Raw genomic sequence first — 18134 nt, forward strand, 5'->3', positions numbered from 1 at the left:
CGATGCCTCGAAAGAAATGCCTGGGGATCTACTTTTGAAAAATCAGCCATTAAAAACACCATGGAGCACAGTTCGGCTCTGACACACATGCAGTTGCCAAGAGTCAGGGTTGACTGGACAGTAACCGCTTTGGTATTAGTGAGCAAACTGAATCTGAAGACTGCCATCAAATTAGGAAAACAAAGACACTGAGCAGAAACTAATACTGGACCACTGAGAAAGGGTCCTGGGAGTCCCGGGAGACTCAGATGATGGCTGGGGGACACAGAGACTAGCTGGACCGCACTAGCTCTGCATCTGCGGAGAGCGTTGGCAGGGGGAAAGGGGAAGCACCCTTCCAACCCCAGGGGAGGAAATCACGTTGAAAACATCCTGTGGCAATGGAGTGCTATTTCTCCTGCTGCTGTTGGTTTGTTGGTGGCTGTTACTCCTGAGGTTGTTAACCAACATCAGTTCACCTCGTTATCCCAGAGAGCCAAGGGGCCCTTACGGGGAAAGGCTTCTGAGCCGGTGGATGGTAGGAGGAATATTTGGGCGCTAGCCCCCCAGAACGAAGCCCACGTCCTCCATGGCAAGAAGCCACTTGGCCACTCCATAAACACCAAGCCAGGCTGTGGTGCGAATGGCACAAAGGAGAGCCACACAATCCTGGTCCCTTTCCCCATTTGTCCCCCAGGATACATCCCACAGTGCAGGCCACCAAGGAAACAGACTTCCTAGCGCCTTTGGCAGATGCAACAAGGGCCACGTGGGAGGCCGCCTGCCACTCCTGAGGCCCGGCATGTTTTCCTCATTTTACCTAGAACTCGCAGACATGCTGCTCCATCCAGACGGCTCATTCTTTCCGAGAGACGATCTAGACATGCATCTGCATCTGGGAGCTCAGCCTCCCTCAGAGTGCTGGGCAGAAGGAGAAGGCGCCTCCTGGGCCTGGCAGATGGCAGCAGCCATGCGACTGTGGACAAGCCACCCTTGTGGCCATCCTCACCTGTGGTGGGGAGGGTGTGGGTCCCCTCCCACGAGGGTTCCCCAATCTGAAGGGTCAATCACAAGGTACTCTGGGCCTCTGCTGGGCCTGCCTTTCCCTAGGGCAACCAACCCTGGGACTGGGATGACGTGAGTCCCCAGACCTGATGTCTAGGACTCCTGGACCCTGAGGCTAAGGGTCAGCAGCCATTGGTCACTCTGATGTTGTCTTTCCCATGAAGGAGAAACCGCTTTCCTTGCCCATTCCTCCATCCAAAACAGGAAATCAAAGGACAGATGAGGTGTCTGTGAGAAGAGGATGCCAGAACCCTCCTCTCCATTTGGGGCCCTGCGGGACCTGGACACGTCCCTAATCCCTCGTCTATTTTCTCAGCCTTGTGATAAAACCCCAAGACCTTGTCACCAGGTGACAACTTCCACACATCTACACACCCAAACACCACACTGAGCTCACCCCTCCCTAGACACCGACTCCTGCGGGAGAGCCCCTCCAGGACTACCCCCGAAGGACCGTTCTCCCCCCGGGACTTCCCCCAGGACCACCCCGCCGCAGAGGGATGGCCGGTCCCCGGAGGGCACTGACAATCACAGGCGAGGACAGAGGGCGTGATCAGTTAGGAACACGGACCCAGAGAAGATCCCCAGGCGCCCGCCCCTGCTCGGAGGGCTCTCTCCCCTCTGTCCCGTCCAGTTTCGGGGACAGTGTCTGCCCGATGCGACTCAAGTCAGAAGCAGGGTCCCTCGGCTGTATGCGGACGGTCGGAGACGGCCGACTTCCAGGTGCCAGCGCCTCGAAGAACCTGCAGGAGCGCGCGAACACAGGACTACTGCGGGGACGCTCCTCTGCTCCGGAGGACGCGGCGCTGGGCGAGGGGCGGCTGCACCTGGGGCTGGAGCAGGGGCTGGCGGCCGAGCTCCGGCTGAGCGCCCAACTCCGCACCTGTCCCTCCGCCACACCGGGCCCAGGAGGCCAGCAGCCGGGCGCGGCAGTGCTAGGGGAACGCGGCCACGACGCGTGGGCGGAGCGACGGCGCAAAGCTGGCGCGAGCTGGGCCCGGGGAAGGCGGGGAGATAGGGCGAGGTGGGCGGGGCCAGAGGTCGCGGAGGGGCGGGGCTGCAGGAGTGGGGAGGGGGCCGGACAGGCGGCGGGGCGGGGCGAGGTCCCGGCGAGGGGGCGTGGCCGCGCCGCAGGGGCGAGACCAAGGGGCGAAGTCGGAGGGGACCGGACGGGCGCCGCGAAGGCGCGATCCGGAAGCAAGTGTCAGATGCGGAGGCGCTGGGCGGGCACTCTGGCGGTGGGCGGTGCCTGCAGAGAGGAGGTGCCTTGGCGCAGGGGCGTGGCCTTTGCGGAAGCTGGGCCCAGGAAGGGGCGAGGCCGCGGTGAGAGGCCGGGGGAGACGGCGCGAGGTGGGCGGGGCCAGAGCTCCAGGAGGGGCGGGGCCGGCGGAGGGTGGGACGGGCGCCGCAGTGACGCGCGCTTACGCGCGATCCCGGAAGCGGGTGTCAGATGCGGGGCGGCCGGGCGGGCGCGCAGGCGGCGGGCGGCGGGGGGGGGCTTGTTGTTCTTCGCGAAGTCGGCGCCGGAGCGCGAGGCGGCGGCGGCGGCGGCGGCAGTGGAGGGGACCGCGAGGGAGCGCGAGAGCAAGCAGAGCGCGAGCCCGCGCGCCCCCCGCGCGACGTTCAGGTGAGGCGCGGTCGGGGGCGCCGGGCGGGGGCGTGGCGCGGTCCCACCGGCCGCTGAGTCATCGTCCGCGGCGGATACTCCCGCTCAGGGCCGTCTGCCCGCTTGGCTCTTTCCCACACCTGCCGTCAGGTGTGCGCGCGCCCGGAGGGGCCCTGCGCGGGGTGGGACGGGCCCCGCGGGCCACGGAGCCTTCTCCGTAGACCCCTCCTCTGGCGGCACCTCGCGGGCTCGGGGTCTCCTGGGACAGAGAAATGGGTCGCCTGCGCTCTCGGGGCCGGGAGAGAGCGCCCCCCTAACTTTGCACGTGTCGCCCAGCGCCCGGGCCGAGACCAGAGGCGGACTTGGAAGAGGGTCCAGGGATCACCCGGAATCGAGGAGGTTTCTGTGGGTGTCCTGGCAGGGTGCGCGCACCCCCTCACCTGCCTTACCTGTTTCACCTTTCTGGTCTGCTCCGAGGCAGAAAGGCGGGGGCACAAATAAACTGCCACGTGCTGGATAGCGCGTGAGCCAGCCGAGGGCGGGGGCGCCCCGCAGCGTGGGCGGCGGGCCGACTTGGGGTGCGTTTATTTACATAGCCGCTTCCGCTCCGTGGGAGCCGGGTCAACTTGTGCTCCGTCTCTCCCTGGCGAGGCTCTGAAGCCTGCCCTGCAGTCACTTCCTACCCGTGATGGGCAGTGCTCCGGCCCAATGGCTGGACGGACACTCTGCGGGAGGACAGGGGGCTTACCCGAAGTGAGGAGAGGAATGAGGAACTGACCTGCCAGGGGCACCCCAAGGGAAGCTTTGGGGTGCGCAAGGAGTGGAGGGGAAGGGTGGCAGGTGCCAGCCGCCAGTCTTGGGGGGCTGTGTCACTTCGCCCAAACCCATCGTCCAGGTCTCATCTTTCTCATCTGTGCGTTAGATCTCTTCCAGCTCCAAAGGTACTAGCTCTTGTGTGATTCTGTCGAGTTCCGGAAACAATAACGTGTTCCTCATTCTTCAAGGAGCCCTGGTGGCAAAACGGTTAAGTGTTTGCTGACCGAAAGGTCAGCAGTTTGAACTTACCCAGAGGCTCCACAGAAGAAAGACCTGTCTGTCTACTCCCCTAAAGATTTCAGCCTAAGAAACCCTGTGGGGCAGTTGTACTCTGTCACATGGGGTCACAATGAGTCAGGATGCAAAAACAACTTTCTTCTAAGAGTCTTCTCTGAGTCCTCGGAAGTGGGGCACGAATCAGGCATGAATTGAGAAAGCCTGACCCCTTCCGTGGTTCTGTTCTTGAATTAGGTCTACTCTGGAGAAGGCAAATCATTTTGCCCTCCGCCTGCTAGTGTATCTCACCCACCTCTGGTTGTGGAGAGGTCTTTTTCCTGCGTTCACAGGGCAGCTCACGTTTGGGGCTGCTGCAGGTTTCTGCACTCTCTGCGTTAATGATTATGCTGTTGACTTTTCACGCAGCTCTTGTAGCCAAGCAGAAATTGGATCTTCCGCTTAGCAATTCATTCAGCAATTGAGTAACCATCAGCCACCGTTTTTGTGCCAGGTGCTTGGCCTCAGGAAGCTCGCCATGGCTCGTAAACCTCCAACACAACTCTGTATGGTGGAGATAGGTTTTTACGGGTGCGTGGTTTGGCTTGGACACAGCCCTTCCGTTTTTTTCTTCACCCGGTATGAACTGTAGAACTCTCCTGGCACCATTGATGAGGCTCGGGTGCTGCAGTGATCATCGCAGAGGACATCTTGATAGAACACAGAGATGCTTGGTATCCCTGGAGCCCAGGCTTCTCCAAGATTTAGGGGGATGGCTATGGCAGAGGAGTCTGTAGTTGTTAGGTGCTGTCACATCGATTCTGACTTATAGCAAACTCATGGGGCGGAGTAGAACTGCCCCATAGGGTCTCCTTGGTTGTATCTTTATGAGAGCAGATCACCAGGTCTTTTGTCCTGAGGAGCGGCTGGTGGGTTTGAGCCACCGACCTTTCGGTTAGCAGCCAAGCACCTAACTATTTTGCCACCCGGGCTCCTTAGAGAGGGGTCTCATACACCCACACACCCATTGCCACTCAGAACTGCCCCATAGAGTTTCCAAGGAGCACTTGCTGGATTCGAACTGCTGACCTTTTGGTTAATAGCCGTAGCTTTTAACCACTACTCCACCAGGGTTTCCAAGAGAGGGGCCTAGAACTTTCAAAAGAGCGTTCCTCCAGGCAGATGAGTGGGGTCTGGGAAGTTATAGGTGGGCTGTGCTGGTGGGTGGTCCGCCACCTAAGACCTGTTGCATGCACGTAGGTAGCTAACATGATTCATGAGAACATCTTCCTTCCTTATAGAACCTGGTAGGAATGTTTTGGAGTTGACCTTGGTAGAGAGAGTCTAAAACTAGATGTCTCGTTATTCCAAGATAAAACATTTGTTAAAACAAAGCCCAAACTAGCCACCTTTGACTTCTGTACTTGAACCTTGCACAGGCTTCAAGGAGCTGATCCCAAACTCAGCAGTGCTTGCTTTCAAGGTGGTCGCTAAAAATGGGCATGGAACTGAGGACACGGGGGAAGTCAGCTTCTACTGAGAGAGAGAGCAAGCGAGCGAGCGCCAGGGCTTGCCGCGTTCCAGCCCCTTCTCTGGCCCCTTGAGGCTGCTGCTGGGTAAGGTCACTTTCCGGACCACTATTTGTCCACTGCGGATCTGGCTCAGGAGATTGCTCTCCAGGCTCTGGGATAGCTACAGGCGCTTGTTTACAACCTTGGGCAGCCAGCACTCTCTGCTACCCAGGCCTGGCTGAAGCCGTGCCTGGCGGCCTGACTGTTTCTGAGTCTAAAGGTTCCTGGAGTGGACTATCTGGGTCCCGGGTCCAGTCTGCATGGGACGCGGTTCTCTGGCCAGCTGGGAGAATTCTCTGCGTAGCTGCTCCTCCGAGCAGTAAACAGTGACTCACCCCGCTCCCGCCCTTCCCGCCCTCCTCGAATGGAAGATGCATTGCTCCGGTATTTAGTTTTGCTTTTTATAAGTCACAGGCTCATGCTTCCTCTTTCTGGCTGGTTCAGGAAATTGAAAGTGTCGTAGGCTTTTAGAACAGGTAGAGAAGGACGTGGAGGGTCATGCGGCCCCCCTCCCACCCCCCACTCTTACACCAGGAAGCTGAAGCCCAGAGTGGTGGCTGGAAGTCTGGTGCCAGCGGCTTGCTGTTTGGGCGTCCTGGGGCAGGGAGGGTGGGGACACAGCCCCTTCCCAGCACTTCTTCGGGTTGCTTGGGCACCCCCCTGCTCTTCAGTGTAGAGCCATGTGCCTGTTGGCTTGTTCGCCAAACCTCTACTCTTGGCTTGGACCTGCCTGCTAGGAGTTGGGGAGGAAGGCTGTGCTCCCAGCCTTCTGGAGCTCACAGGCCAGGGAGGGGCAGTCCTGTCCGCAGAAGGACGTCCATCTGCTCAGGAGAGGGCACCTGCCTGCTGCTGGGGGTGGGGGAGGGTGGAGAGGATGGCGCTGGGGGGGCTTTCTGGAAGAAGTTAGGCAAAGGCAGGGGGCAAGGGAGGGTTGGGGGCCTTCCAGGGATGGAGTGCAGGAGGCCGTGGGCTGTATGGAGCTAGGGCTGGATGGCAGTGGCAACAGGTAGCTCAGGGGAGTGAGATGCTCTGGAGAGGTTCCAGCCAAGGGGTCCCTCTGCCTGCCTGAGGGGCTGCAACGGAGGGGCCACAGTCAGTGAGAGTCAGATCCCGCACAGCCATAGTCCAGGCAGGTGAGAGGAGGCCTGGCAGGGCAGGTGCTGTAGGGTGGAGAGACATTGTAGTTGTTGTTAGCTGCTGTCAAGTCGGCCCGACTCATGGTGACCGCATGCAAGGAAACGCTGTCCAGTCCCAAGCCATCCCTATGATTGGTTGCAGATCGGACTGTTGTAATTCATGGGGCTTTCTTTGGCTGATTTTCAGAAGTAGATTACCAGGCTTTTCTTCCTAGTTCATCGTAGTCGGGAAGCTCTGCTGAAACCGGTTCGGCATCATAACAACACGCAAACCTCCACTGGCAGATGGGTGGTGGCTGCGCACGAGGTGCATTGGCCGGGAATCGAACCCAGGTCCTCTGTGTGGAAAGCAAGAATTCTACCACTGAACCACCACTGCCCCCGAATGGGAGATGGGTAGCCCTAGTGGTCAGGGTGTGGTCTGCGGTGGGTGTGACAGGCACACTGGTTTCAGTGTGGTTGCTGGACCTCAGGCTGAGCCCAGGACACAGAAGAGAGGCCAGGAGAGGATGTTGGCTGTGGGGCCTCAGGTCTTCCCAGAGAGTACCCTAGGGGGAAGTGGAGGCCGGGAGCTCATTGGGATCAGCTGGCAGGGGGACCAGGGGCACAGGGAGATGCACTGAGACAGAAACCAGAAGGTGTCAGGGTGAGGGGCTGGGGCTGAGCCTGAAGCAGGGTGGGGGCCAGGGGCAGGAGCCTGGGCAGAGGGGTGTGGTGTCGCCTGTTATTGCCCCGGCAGCTGCCTGAGTCACCCTCCAGTACAGCCGGGATGACACAGCTTCCCTCGGATTGCGAGTGCAAGGTGACCAGACGTCCTCCAGCATCCGACAGCCATGCCGCGGGGGCCGCCAGCCAATCTGCTGTTGGGTGGGGTGCTGAAGGGGCACCCGGTAGGGGTGCAGTGAGGGGAGCAGCACACTGAGCCCGGGTGTCCTGGGGGACGATAAGGCGTCCTGCCCTGGGACCCCACCTGTACAGAGCAGTGTTACCATAGGTTCGTTTGTGGGGTGACCTGGGACCTGACTGGGGCCCGTGGGGTGCCAGGCCATTTGTCTCCGAGTGGGGTTGCCTGTGAAGAGGCGTCCACTTCCCGGGAGCAGAGTAGACTAAGCCTCTGTGGAGTCCATTCGTGTGTATCTGTGACGCGTGAGGCCAGTGTTCTGGGTTACTTAGGGTTTGCACTTGCTCTTCTGGGCAGGTGGGGCCCCTAGAAGGGCTTCCTGGAAGAAGTTAGGGTGAGGGCTGGGGAGAGGGGCCCCCTAGCAAAAGGTGGGGTAGACTCCTGCTGGGCCTCCCACCCCTCCCCTCTTCCCAAGTCCAATGTCATTGGGTGGGAAAGGGGGGCCCCCACCACATGTTTATCAGACTGGCTGGGTGCATGGAGTGGAGCAGGGAGGAGGGCTTGTGGTCGACTAAGTGCCTGGAGTTCCAGCCGTCACTCACCCGAGGTGTGTCCCTCATGCAAGGCTGCATGCAGCGTGAATGAGGTCAGGTTGGTCCTGCTCGCGTGGCTTGAGTCTAGTGCAGTGGTTTCATCTCGGCGAGGATTAGAACCTTAGAAACCTTGTAAGCCCTCCTCCTCTCCCAGACAGTGTAAGCCTCCTCCGGTCACCCACCCAGTTTGGCTTATGGAGAAAGCCTTACCCTTTGGCCCTGAGCCTGTGTCCTCTCACCTACTGTGCTGCTGGTGCAGTGAGAAGCGGGATACTACTGGGGGACGGATTCGGAACTCCCCCACACCAAAAAGGCTGCGTCAGACAGGAGGCGGTTGACGAATGTTCGCTGGAGTTAACAAAAAACCAGGTTGCCTTAGAGCTGACCTCGCCTGACGGTGACCCCACGTGTGTCAGAGTAGAACTGGGCTCCATAGGGTTTTCAGTGCCTGAGTTTTTGGAGGTAAATTACCAGGCCTTTCTTCTGAGGTTCCTCTGGGTGGACTGTAACCCCTAACCTTTCAGTTAGCAGCTGAGCTTATTGATCATTTGTGCCACCCAGGGACTGCAGGAAACTAGTTGTTGTTAGTGACTGAGGAGTTGACTCCGACTCATGGCGACCCCTTGTGTGTTAGAGCAGAACCGTGCCCCACAGAGTTTTCAGTGTCTGCCTTTTTGGAAGTAGATTGCCAGGCCTTTCTTCCAAGGCACCTCTGCATGGACTCGAACCCCCAGCCTTTCAGTTTAGCAGCTGAGCATGTTAACTGTTGGCACCGTCTCGGAGCTCCCCGCAGTTGACAAGGGGTCTGAAATTGCCATCCTGTCTTGGAAAGGGCAGTCCCACGACTGTTTAACCTGGGCTACTTACTCTGTCCCAGGGATGCCCAGGGGATTTCGGAATGTATCCCTCGAGCAGTTCGCCTCTCCTGGACAGAACAGAGGAGGACGCAGGCCCTACAGACTGCGTTCTCAGCCAGGACGTGTAGGTGGCCCCCTGGCCCCAAATGTGTTTGAAACTCTGCAGCCGCCAGAGTCTGACTCCATCCATGGCCATGTGTGTATTTCCTCTTGTCTTAGAGGAAATGACTTTTCCTGTTGAACCTTGTTTAGCTGTACGTCAGGGTGACATTTTTGGCTTTCGGTTAAACACCCAGCCTCGTCAGCTAACAGAAAAACAGTCACCTAAAAGGTATGAGGAGTCCCTGGGTGGTGCAGACGGTGAAGGGCTCAGCTGCTAACCAAAAGGTTAGCAGTTTGAACCCACCCAGCGGCTCCACTGGAGAAAGACCTGGCAATCTGCTCCTATAAAGATTAAAACACCTGTTGCCATCCAGTTGATTCCAACTCATAGTGACCCCATGGGACAGAGTGGAACTGCCCCATGGAGTTTCCAAGGCTGTAATCTTTATGGAAGCAGATTGCCACGTTTTTCCCCAGTGAAGCAGTTGGTGGGTTCAAACCACCGACCTTTCTGTTAGCAGCCGGGCACTTAACCATTGCATCACAAGGGCTCCTTAAATCTTTTTCGTACACATAGAAAACTTGTCTCCAAACCCCTTTCAAAAAGCAAGCTGTCCTTTTTCTTGCTGGTGAGGTTTGAAGTGATTTTAGCTCAATAACCAGTAACCAGTTGCCATTAACTCCGACTCTTGGCAGCCCCACGTGTACAGAGGAGAACTGTGTCCTACAGGGTTTTCAGTGGCGGATTTTTGAGAGTTCAGGAACAGAGAGCAGCAGGTCAGCCGCAGCACTCCTCTTGTAAGCTTAGTGGACGGACCGACCTGGTACTGCTGTTACCTTTATCCAGAATACGCAGAAGAAACACATAGTATTGACTCAACGCTCTCTGTTCCTGGACCCCAAACGCGAAGGGCAGGAGGGAAGCTCTGGAGTGCCAGGTCCTGGAGCCGCAGCCCTGCGGGGTGTCCCGACTCGGCCAGGCTGCGCCTCAGCTACAAGCCTCTCCACAAGGCCCGGGCTGCCAAGGAGCCAGTGGGTGGGGGGTGGCCAAGTGGTCCCAAGAGCCCAGGATTCTTCCAGATTCTGGTCAAGATGCTACTCACCGAGCTGGTTCCCGTTGCTGAAATGGAGGTCTGACTCACTTGTTTTATGAGAGGAGTCCCCAGATGGTATAAACGGTTCACTCACTCAGCTGCTAACTAAAAGGTTGGAGATATGAGTTCACCCGGGGCACCTCGGAAGAAAGGCCTGGTGATCTACTTCTGAAAAATCAGCCATCAGAAACCCTATGGAGCACATTTGTGCTCTGACACACGTGGGGTCGCCATGAGTCGGAATCAACTCCACAGCGGCTGGTGGTGGTGGTTTTCTGAGTGGAGAGTTGGCATGGGGTCTCGTTCTGCCTTGGGGACTTCTCCATCCCCTCCCCAGGCCCTAGCAGCACACGCAGGCCGCTGGTTCCCAGGAGGGGCCTCCAGGGTAGGCCTGCCCTGGGGCTGACGGGGGTAGCAGGTGAGGAAGTCCCGTCTGTGGGACCTTTGAGGGCTGGGTGGGACCCTGGAGCACCTTCAACACCCTTGTTTCTCGGAAGAGGGTACGTTTCATCCTGGGTGGCCAGCGCACAGCCTGCTGGTGCCAGCGGCATCACGCTGTCTACTCGAAGCCTCTAGGCCCGAATCTCCCCTTCTGGAGGGGTTCGGTGGGTGGGAGAGGCCACACCACTTGCATCCCGGAATCACCGTGTAGGGAGTCGGTGCTGTGGCAAGCAACAACGTTTTATTGTTCTCTGACTTTCTCACCTCTCGAGATGGCCGCAGTTACAGCCTCTTCTTTTACTCAGTTCCCCTAATTTTATTCTCATGTTACAGCTGAGGAGGGTTCCCTGAGCTCCCCACTCCCAGCGGGGCTCTAACTGGGTACCGTCTCACTATAGAGAGAGGCGCAGCTCCCGCTCACCTGGCGGGGGCCTCCTCCCTCTCCCTGGACCCCTCACTGCCATGCTTCCTGTGGTCCAGGGGTCCTGGTCCCCAGAAGTCGGGGAGCGAGTGAGGAGAGTACACACGGGGATGTGGTTCTGGCCGAGGAAGGGGCTGGCCAAGCCCCTGGAGAGGGGCTGCTGGTGCCCCATGATGGTGGGTGGGAGTCACATCCTGTGTATCCTGATGACCTCATGGGGCCCGGGTCTTCACAGGCCAGTTCCCACAATGGGGCATGTCATGGGAAGGCCCGGACCAGACTGTCCTCTCTGGCCCTGCTGGGCTTTTGGCGTGACCCTGCTGGGCCCTAGGGGTGCAGAGCCCTCTGCCTGGCCGGCGGGCATGACCCGTGCCACTCTCACTCAGGGCCGGGGCTGAGCAGTGGCGTCGCAGTGGGCGGGCGGCTCTGTGGGAATGTGCCCTCTGTAAACAGCGGTGACTCACCACATAGCTATGGCTCGGCCCTGGGCGCTGACGCGATCCTGTGAGCTGGAGCTGGCTAAAGGGAAAGTTTCCCAGGGGTTCCTTGTGGCCCCCTGGCCTTTGGCCCCAGGGGAGAGGCCACAGGCACCTGCCAGCCCTCCCAAGTGATGATAGGGTCAACCAATATCCCCACCAGGTCACCCTAATGCTGCTGCTCCCATCTGGGGCAGCCTTCCCCTCGGAGGCTCTGTCCTTCTTTCGTAGGTACCCTGGCCCTCTGCGAGCGTCACCCACCCAGGCCTGGGGTGTACACCCCCATGGAAGCAGCCATGTGGGAGGACTGGGGGGTGGTAGGTGTTTGGGAGGTGCCCGCTATTGTCACTGGAGGGGCCAGGCTCACCTGTGGCCTGTGACACCAAGAGGCAGGGGACATCTTGGTCACTGCCAAGTCAGGGCATCTGGAGGGTGGGGTACTGGAACCCTCCTTTGTATTTGCAGCCCCTGGAAGGGGCTAGTAGGCCTCTGTAGAGGGGGAGTTCGTCCCCGGGAGCTCTCTGTCCTTGTCCTGGGGCTACAGGGGGGTGGTTGAGACAGAGGCTCTGTCCGGCCTCTGTGCAGCCCTGTCTCCTGGGCTGAGGACCCCACCTCTCCATGCATCCCCCCGATGTGCTCTCTGCTTGGTCTCTGTTCTCCCCACATTGGGGACACTGGGGACCCCGGTCCCCTCAGCCAGCCTCCCCTCCCAGCTGCAGGCCATGGACAGGTCCGTTTACCATCTGCCGACCTCGGGTACCCCTTGCAGACGTGACCCGCCATCCCCCTTGTTTCTAGGCTTCTCCGTCGCCATGGCTACCATAGGGGCTGGCTCTGTTCCCAAGGTCACCATGGCAACTATGGGAGGGAGCTGTGCCCGGGACGCTTTGGCTGGGTTTTCATGAATGATTAGAATGTGTGACACAGTGTCGACAGCGGATGGGGTGGCGGGTGGCGGGGACGCCAGACAGAGCCTCCGGGTGTGGTGAGGTAGTGGCTTCTCCACCGCCGCCCAAAGTCTCGAGCCACAGCCCTCGGGGGCCCTGCTGCTGGTGGGGCGGCTTAGCGGTCAGTGCGAGCCCGGCCCATCGGCCTGTACTTCTCAGGGTCATGGTGTGTGTGCAGCCAAGGTGCAGGTGGTGATGTCACAGCTGCAGTACCCAGGGCAGTGGTAGGTGTCTGTGGCCTGGGGTGGGGCATGGAGGCTGGGGCAGGGGCCAGCATTTAGGTAGCGAGGCGGGGGGCTGTCGCCGTTGCAGCAGCGCTCTGGGAGTGGGGGTGGCATTCTGGGAGTGGTGTATGGTGGCTGCTTTGCCTCCACGGTGGGCGCCCTGGCTTCCCACATGGCTGGCAGGTCCTTGCACAGAGGAGCCAGGACAAGAAGCAGTCATCGCTGTGGTGGGGGTTCTACCCCCAGGACCCTAGCAGGTCAGGCAGGGAGGGGCGGGGACACAGCCAAATGGGCAGGAACCTCTGCAAGGGCCGAGGGAGACGGGGCGCCCCGTCTTGGTGTGGGGCTCTGGGCCATAGTCAGCATCACTGGGCAACACTGGATGGCACCAAACATCTTGGGAGTGGATGGTGCTTCCACCTGGGGGGTCACTGGGACTGCTGGCAGCACGCGCCCAGGCCCGCCAGGCTCATGGGCTGGTTTTGATGTTGTCTTTGTGTTTCTCCAGTGACGATTTCCAAGCAGTTCTGTCCTGGTGATTGTGCCCAGGTTATGACGACTAATCCCAAACCGAACAAGGCATTAAAGGTAAGGTGGGGATGAGTGGGCAGGCTGGTCTGGGTGCCCCGTCCCTGCCCAGGGTCCCGGGTGGGATCAGCCCCAGGGCCACTGCCTAGGGTCACGGGTGGGGTCATGGACTGGGGCCGGCCCCAGGGTCACTGTCCAGGGATATGGGTGAGATTGTGGGTGGGGTTAATCCCAGGGTTACTGGCCAGGGTCCTGGGTTGGGTCAGTACCAGGACCACTGTCCAGGATCACAGGCAGAGTAGCCCCAGGGTTACTGTCCAGGGTCCTGGGCAAAGTCAGCCCCCAGGTCACTGTCCAGGGTCCCTGGCAGGGTCAGCCCCAGGGTCACTGTCCAGGGTCACAGGCAGGGTCAGCCTCAGGATCATGGGGCAGGTCCCAGGTAGGGTCAGCCACTGAGCCCTATCTTTCCTGGCCTGACAGTCACCTCTCTTGCTGCCTTTAGAATGTGACTCAGTGAGCCCCGCAGTTGGGCCGGGGTATGACCGGCTAGGAAGGATGTTGTCAGGGAGGGGTGGGTGACCAGTTTGGGGGGCCTGACATCCAGGGAGGTGACTTGCAGGCAGAGAGGGTGTGGTAGGGATACAGCCTGGCTTCTAACGCACTCACCACCTCCTGCTCCTGGGCATGTGCAGAGTGGCCCTGTGCCTTCCAGAGCCACCTGACAGGAAGCTGTGAATGGGGTGCCCTAGGCTTGAGGGCCAGGCTCTGTCTGCACTGAGTGCCAGCCACATCCCTGTGGCCTCTTGGCCTCTGTGGGCAGAGAGTGACCAGGGGCTCTCGAGTCTCGGGGCCCTGGATGCTGTGCGCAGAGTTGGGGCCAACGAGGAGCCTCTCTGTGGGCTGTGGGTTGTGCCCTTGTGCCGGCCAGCGGGAGGGGAGGGGCTGCAGAGCCCCTGCTGTGTTGGAGCCACGTGAGCACGGGAGGGGTCCCAGGACGGCATGCATGTGGCCTCTGTCCTCGTTGAGTTTGGGGAAATACAGCTGCCAGGAATCACCACAGCTGGGGGAGCCCCTGGCCTTTTCCCCCATGATGGCTCATCCCCTCCCCATTTAGAGAATGGCAGTGGGGGCTGTGGGCTGGCCTCAGGGTGGCCATATTGGGTGGTCCCACGAGGCCTCCTCACCTCACTGAGGGAGGGCTCACCCAGGCTGACAAGGTCACTGCTGGGTCCGATGGGCCCTCTGCCTCTGGGAGCTGGGCCCTCAACCACTTCGGTGCTCAGTGATACTGTGCAGACCCTCCAGTTGACCCATGGGGCCCCGCTCACCCCACTCACCCCACATGAAGACCCCTAGATGACCTTCAGGGCCCCCGGCCACTCCTCTCACCACACGTACAGACCACTCCTGTCCACCACCTGCCCTGCCCACCCCATTTGCACAGTGCAGACTTTCGGGTGACCCAGGGGGCCCCGCCCACTCTGCTTATCTGGTGTGTAGACCTCAGGTGGCCCACAGGACCCAGTCCTCCATCCACCCTGCTCATGGCCTTGTGCAGACCCCTTGGTGACCTGTGGGGCCCCACCCACCCTGCCCACCATGTGTGCAGGCTCCAGGTGACCCACGGGTCCCCTGCCCACCCCACTCACCTCACATGCAGGCCTCTAGGTGACCCACGTGCCCCTCCCCCACCCCACTCACCTGCGTGCCCCCACAGGTCAAGAAGGAGGCCGGCGAGAACGCGCCGGTGCTCAGTGATGACGAGCTGGTGAGCATGTCGGTGCGGGAGCTGAACCAGCATCTGCGTGGCCTCACCAAGGAGGAGGTGACACGGCTGAAGCAGCGTCGACGCACGCTCAAGAACCGCGGCTACGCAGCCAGCTGCCGCATCAAGCGGGTGACACAGAAAGAGGAGCTGGAGCGGCAGCGCGTGGAGCTGCAACAGGAGGTGGAGAAGCTGGCCCGAGAGAACAGCAGCATGCGGCTGGAGCTTGATGCCCTGCGAGCCAAATACGACGCCCTGCAGACCTTCGCCCGTACCGTGGCCCGTGGCCCTGTGGCCCCCTCCAAAGTGGCCACCACCAGCGTCATCACCATCGTCAAATCGGCGGAGCTCGCCTCCCCCTCCGTGCCCTTCTCGGCTGCGTCCTAGAGCCTGGCCCAGGCGAGGGGGTGGGGGGTGGGCAGGGGCTGGTGGGGCGCGGGATGCCCGCAGGCCAGAACACAACGCTCGTGTGCCCCCCACGGGGGCCTGTGGCTGTGTCCCGTGGCCACGAGCCGGTCGTGTGTGTCAGGAACGTGATTGCAAGTGCGGGATGAAGTGCGAGGCCCTGTGAATGCGTGTGCAACACGGTCCCCCGTGCATGTGCACATGAGCACATGGAAACTCACATGTGCTCACCCACACGCCCACACGCACTCACACACGCGTACTCTCATACATATGCTCACACACACAACACAACCACACGCTCACAGACACATGCACACACACATGCACACATGTACACACACACACATGCCCCTGACCCTTCTGGACCCTGTCGTCATTTCTCCCTGGAAGATGCATCTTTTTGGGGTCTCTCTGGTGCCCAAGGTCCCTGGGATGTGCAAGCGTCTTTGGGCGTGAGACACAGGGCTCGGTCTTCCTCCCACGAGCGCCTGAGACACGCTCAGTCCGTCTGTCTCCCCTGCAATGCCCCAGCCCCAGGCAGGAAACCCCTCCCTGGCCTGCTCAGTGCCCTGGCCTCCCTGCGGAGCGTGGGACAGCGCATTCTTCCTGGCGCTCCTGAGACGCACTCACAGCCCTGCTGTATCCAGACAGCTCCTGGCCGCAAAAGGTAGATGTGGACTGGAGTCCTTGATGGGGTGGGGGTTGTGTGTGTGTGCACACATGTGCTAGGTGCATGCCTGTGTGAGCATGGGCTGCGTGTATGTGCATGTGTGTATGTGCCCTGTACACTCGTGTTCGTGATCTGCCTGCCATCACCCAGCGGTGGAAGGTGGGCCTTGGAGGAGCCGCTTGTACGGAAGGTCTTTCAGGGTGAGGTTCCTGGTTGGGTGTGGCAGAGGGAGTCGTAGTGCACCGTGAGGCTGCCCCTCTGTGCTCTGGTGGCCCCGGGAGAGGTTGGAGTGCCCTCAGCAGTTGGTCCTAAGCAGATAGATCTCTGGCCTCGAGCCCCTCTGTGAGTGAGGACATGAGGCTAAGCCATGGGAGGGCTTTCCGGGGATGGGCAGGCTGCTGCAGGTCCAGGACAAGGAGAATGGTCCAGAGGATGCTGGGGAGGGTGAGGAGAGGCTGTTCCTTGTGGAGTCTTCATTGGCCGGTGACACTTGTGCCTGTGGGTTTGGGTGGGGGGCCAATCAGTGAGGGCCAGCTCCCAGAGAAGAGGGTGTAGAGACGACGCGGGGCGGTGACCATGGACAGATGCACTGCATGGAGGGTTCAAGGAAGTGGAGGAGGAGGGTGTGGGGAGAGTGAGGAGGACCTGGGGATGTTGCCAGGAAGCCCCAGCAGGTGTGACCTTGGGTTCTAGACCGCTGAGAAAATGGAGGACTCTGCAACTTGGTGCTTAATCGTTGCTGAAGCCTTGAACTCACGCTTTCTTCCTGGGGCTCCGCAGCCTCGACGACAAGTTTGGGGACACTTCCTGGGCTTCCTTTCCCGGGACCAGTGGGAGCGCTCTGGAGGGCCCCCAGCGCTTCCATACTTTCTGACTGGTGCTGCCTGGCAAGGTGGGAAGGAAAGATGCCAGTTGGGGAGGCACCCCCTGACCTGTGGGCAGTGGGGCTAGGGCAGTGGGTGGGGGTGAGTCTCATGCAGGCCATAAGCCACCACAGAATGAGCAGAAGGGACCCTGTGCCTGGACGCCTTAGCTCCTCCCTCACCTTAGCCAGGCCCCTCTGCCACCACCACCAAATAAGACCAAACAAGACCCTCGAAAGTGGCCAGGCTCCTGCGAGGGGTGTCCAGCCCCCTAAAGAGGAGGGCAGGGGGGATGGCCCCCGGGGCTGTGTCAGTGTCCATCCTGGGAAAGTCTCCAGGGCCCCACAGTGGACCACACCGACCTCCAGTCCTGGGCGAGGGCCTGAGGCCATGGCCAGTGCAAGGGTGGGGGCGCTGGATTCCTGCAGAGCGAAAGGCCTGGGGGGTTAAAAAAACAAAGCTGTTGATACCATAGCCGTGGTAGGTAATCCATATTGGATATCAGTAACGACCATGGGAAATATTTAAAGAGAGAAAAAAAGAAATATATATATATATAAAAATTATATACACATTTTATCGTACAGATTTTTCGTAACAACTTTTTTTCAAGTTTGATACTGTAAATCTTTATTGGAGCAGAGCTGGCTTTTTAAGCAGGGGTGGGGGGTTGGACGTCTTGCTCCTCCCTGGCCTCCCACCTGCCCTTCCCAGTGGGGGCCACCACCTCCCAGCATCTGGTCAGCTGGCTGCCCCAGCGGGGGCCTCCCCGAGGCGGCTGTAGCGGGTGCAAACTCTCCTGTCCACCCTGGGCTTCTAGGTGCATGCAGTCCTCAGTCGGGGGTGGGGGGCAGGGAGCGATGAGAGTTGGTTCTTGGAGGTCACTGCCCCCTTCCTGGTTTGGGTGCTGGAGCTGGAGAGGGATCCGGATGTCTCCAAGCACGGAGTGGAGGGAGCTGCCATCGCCACCAGGGGGCGCCTGGCCCCCAGGCTGCCACCAGGGGGAGTGGTGTGGGGGAGAAGGGTGCAGACTGTACCCCAGGACCTGTTGCTCCCGCCAGGAAAGAAGCCAGTAGCATCTTGTGCTTTTCCTTCCAATCATTTTAGATTTCATTGTCACGATTTTAATATATGGTTTTTTTTTTTTTTTAACTTAAGAACAAAGGCAACAGCCTTTTTGTAAGGTGGGTTTGTTCCCCTTCGTCTCTCCTGCTTCCGACTTCCGGGTCCTCTTCACAAAGGCAGACCCTTGCTTCCTAAAAGATAATAGGGCTCTCCCACGCACCAACTCCTCGGCACCTGTTCCTTCTGGCCGCTGTGGCTGCTACGTAATTTCATTTCAATATTTATTTTTGTGCTGCCTTTTGTTATAAGTTATTGCGAGCAGACCTCGTGCTGGGCCTGGTCTGCTGGGCCCCCAGACTCACCACCACCACCTAATTTATTGCTGTACGTCTGCCGCCGTGATTGCTTTTGTACCTTTGCAATAAAGCATTCTGGTTTCAGAGCCTCCGCTTC

General features: G+C 59.7%; 1 protein-coding gene across 1 annotated transcript; it reads left to right on the plus strand.

Moving 5' to 3' along the window:
- The first annotated feature begins 2568 nt into the window (after positions 1 to 2568).
- Positions 2569 to 18121, plus strand: MAFK (MAF bZIP transcription factor K). Its single transcript, XM_003416660.4, has 3 exons — positions 2569 to 2671; positions 12891 to 12970; positions 14628 to 18121. Exons 2-3 carry the CDS (start codon positions 12935 to 12937, stop codon positions 15060 to 15062), a joined length of 471 nt encoding a protein of 156 aa, XP_003416708.1. The 5' UTR covers positions 2569 to 2671; positions 12891 to 12934; the 3' UTR covers positions 15063 to 18121.
- Positions 18122 to 18134: the final 13 nt, after the last annotated feature.

The sequence above is a fragment of the Loxodonta africana genome, chromosome 12, assembly GCF_030014295.1.
Source record: "Loxodonta africana isolate mLoxAfr1 chromosome 12, mLoxAfr1.hap2, whole genome shotgun sequence".
Classification (NCBI taxonomy): Eukaryota; Metazoa; Chordata; class Mammalia; order Proboscidea; family Elephantidae; genus Loxodonta; species Loxodonta africana.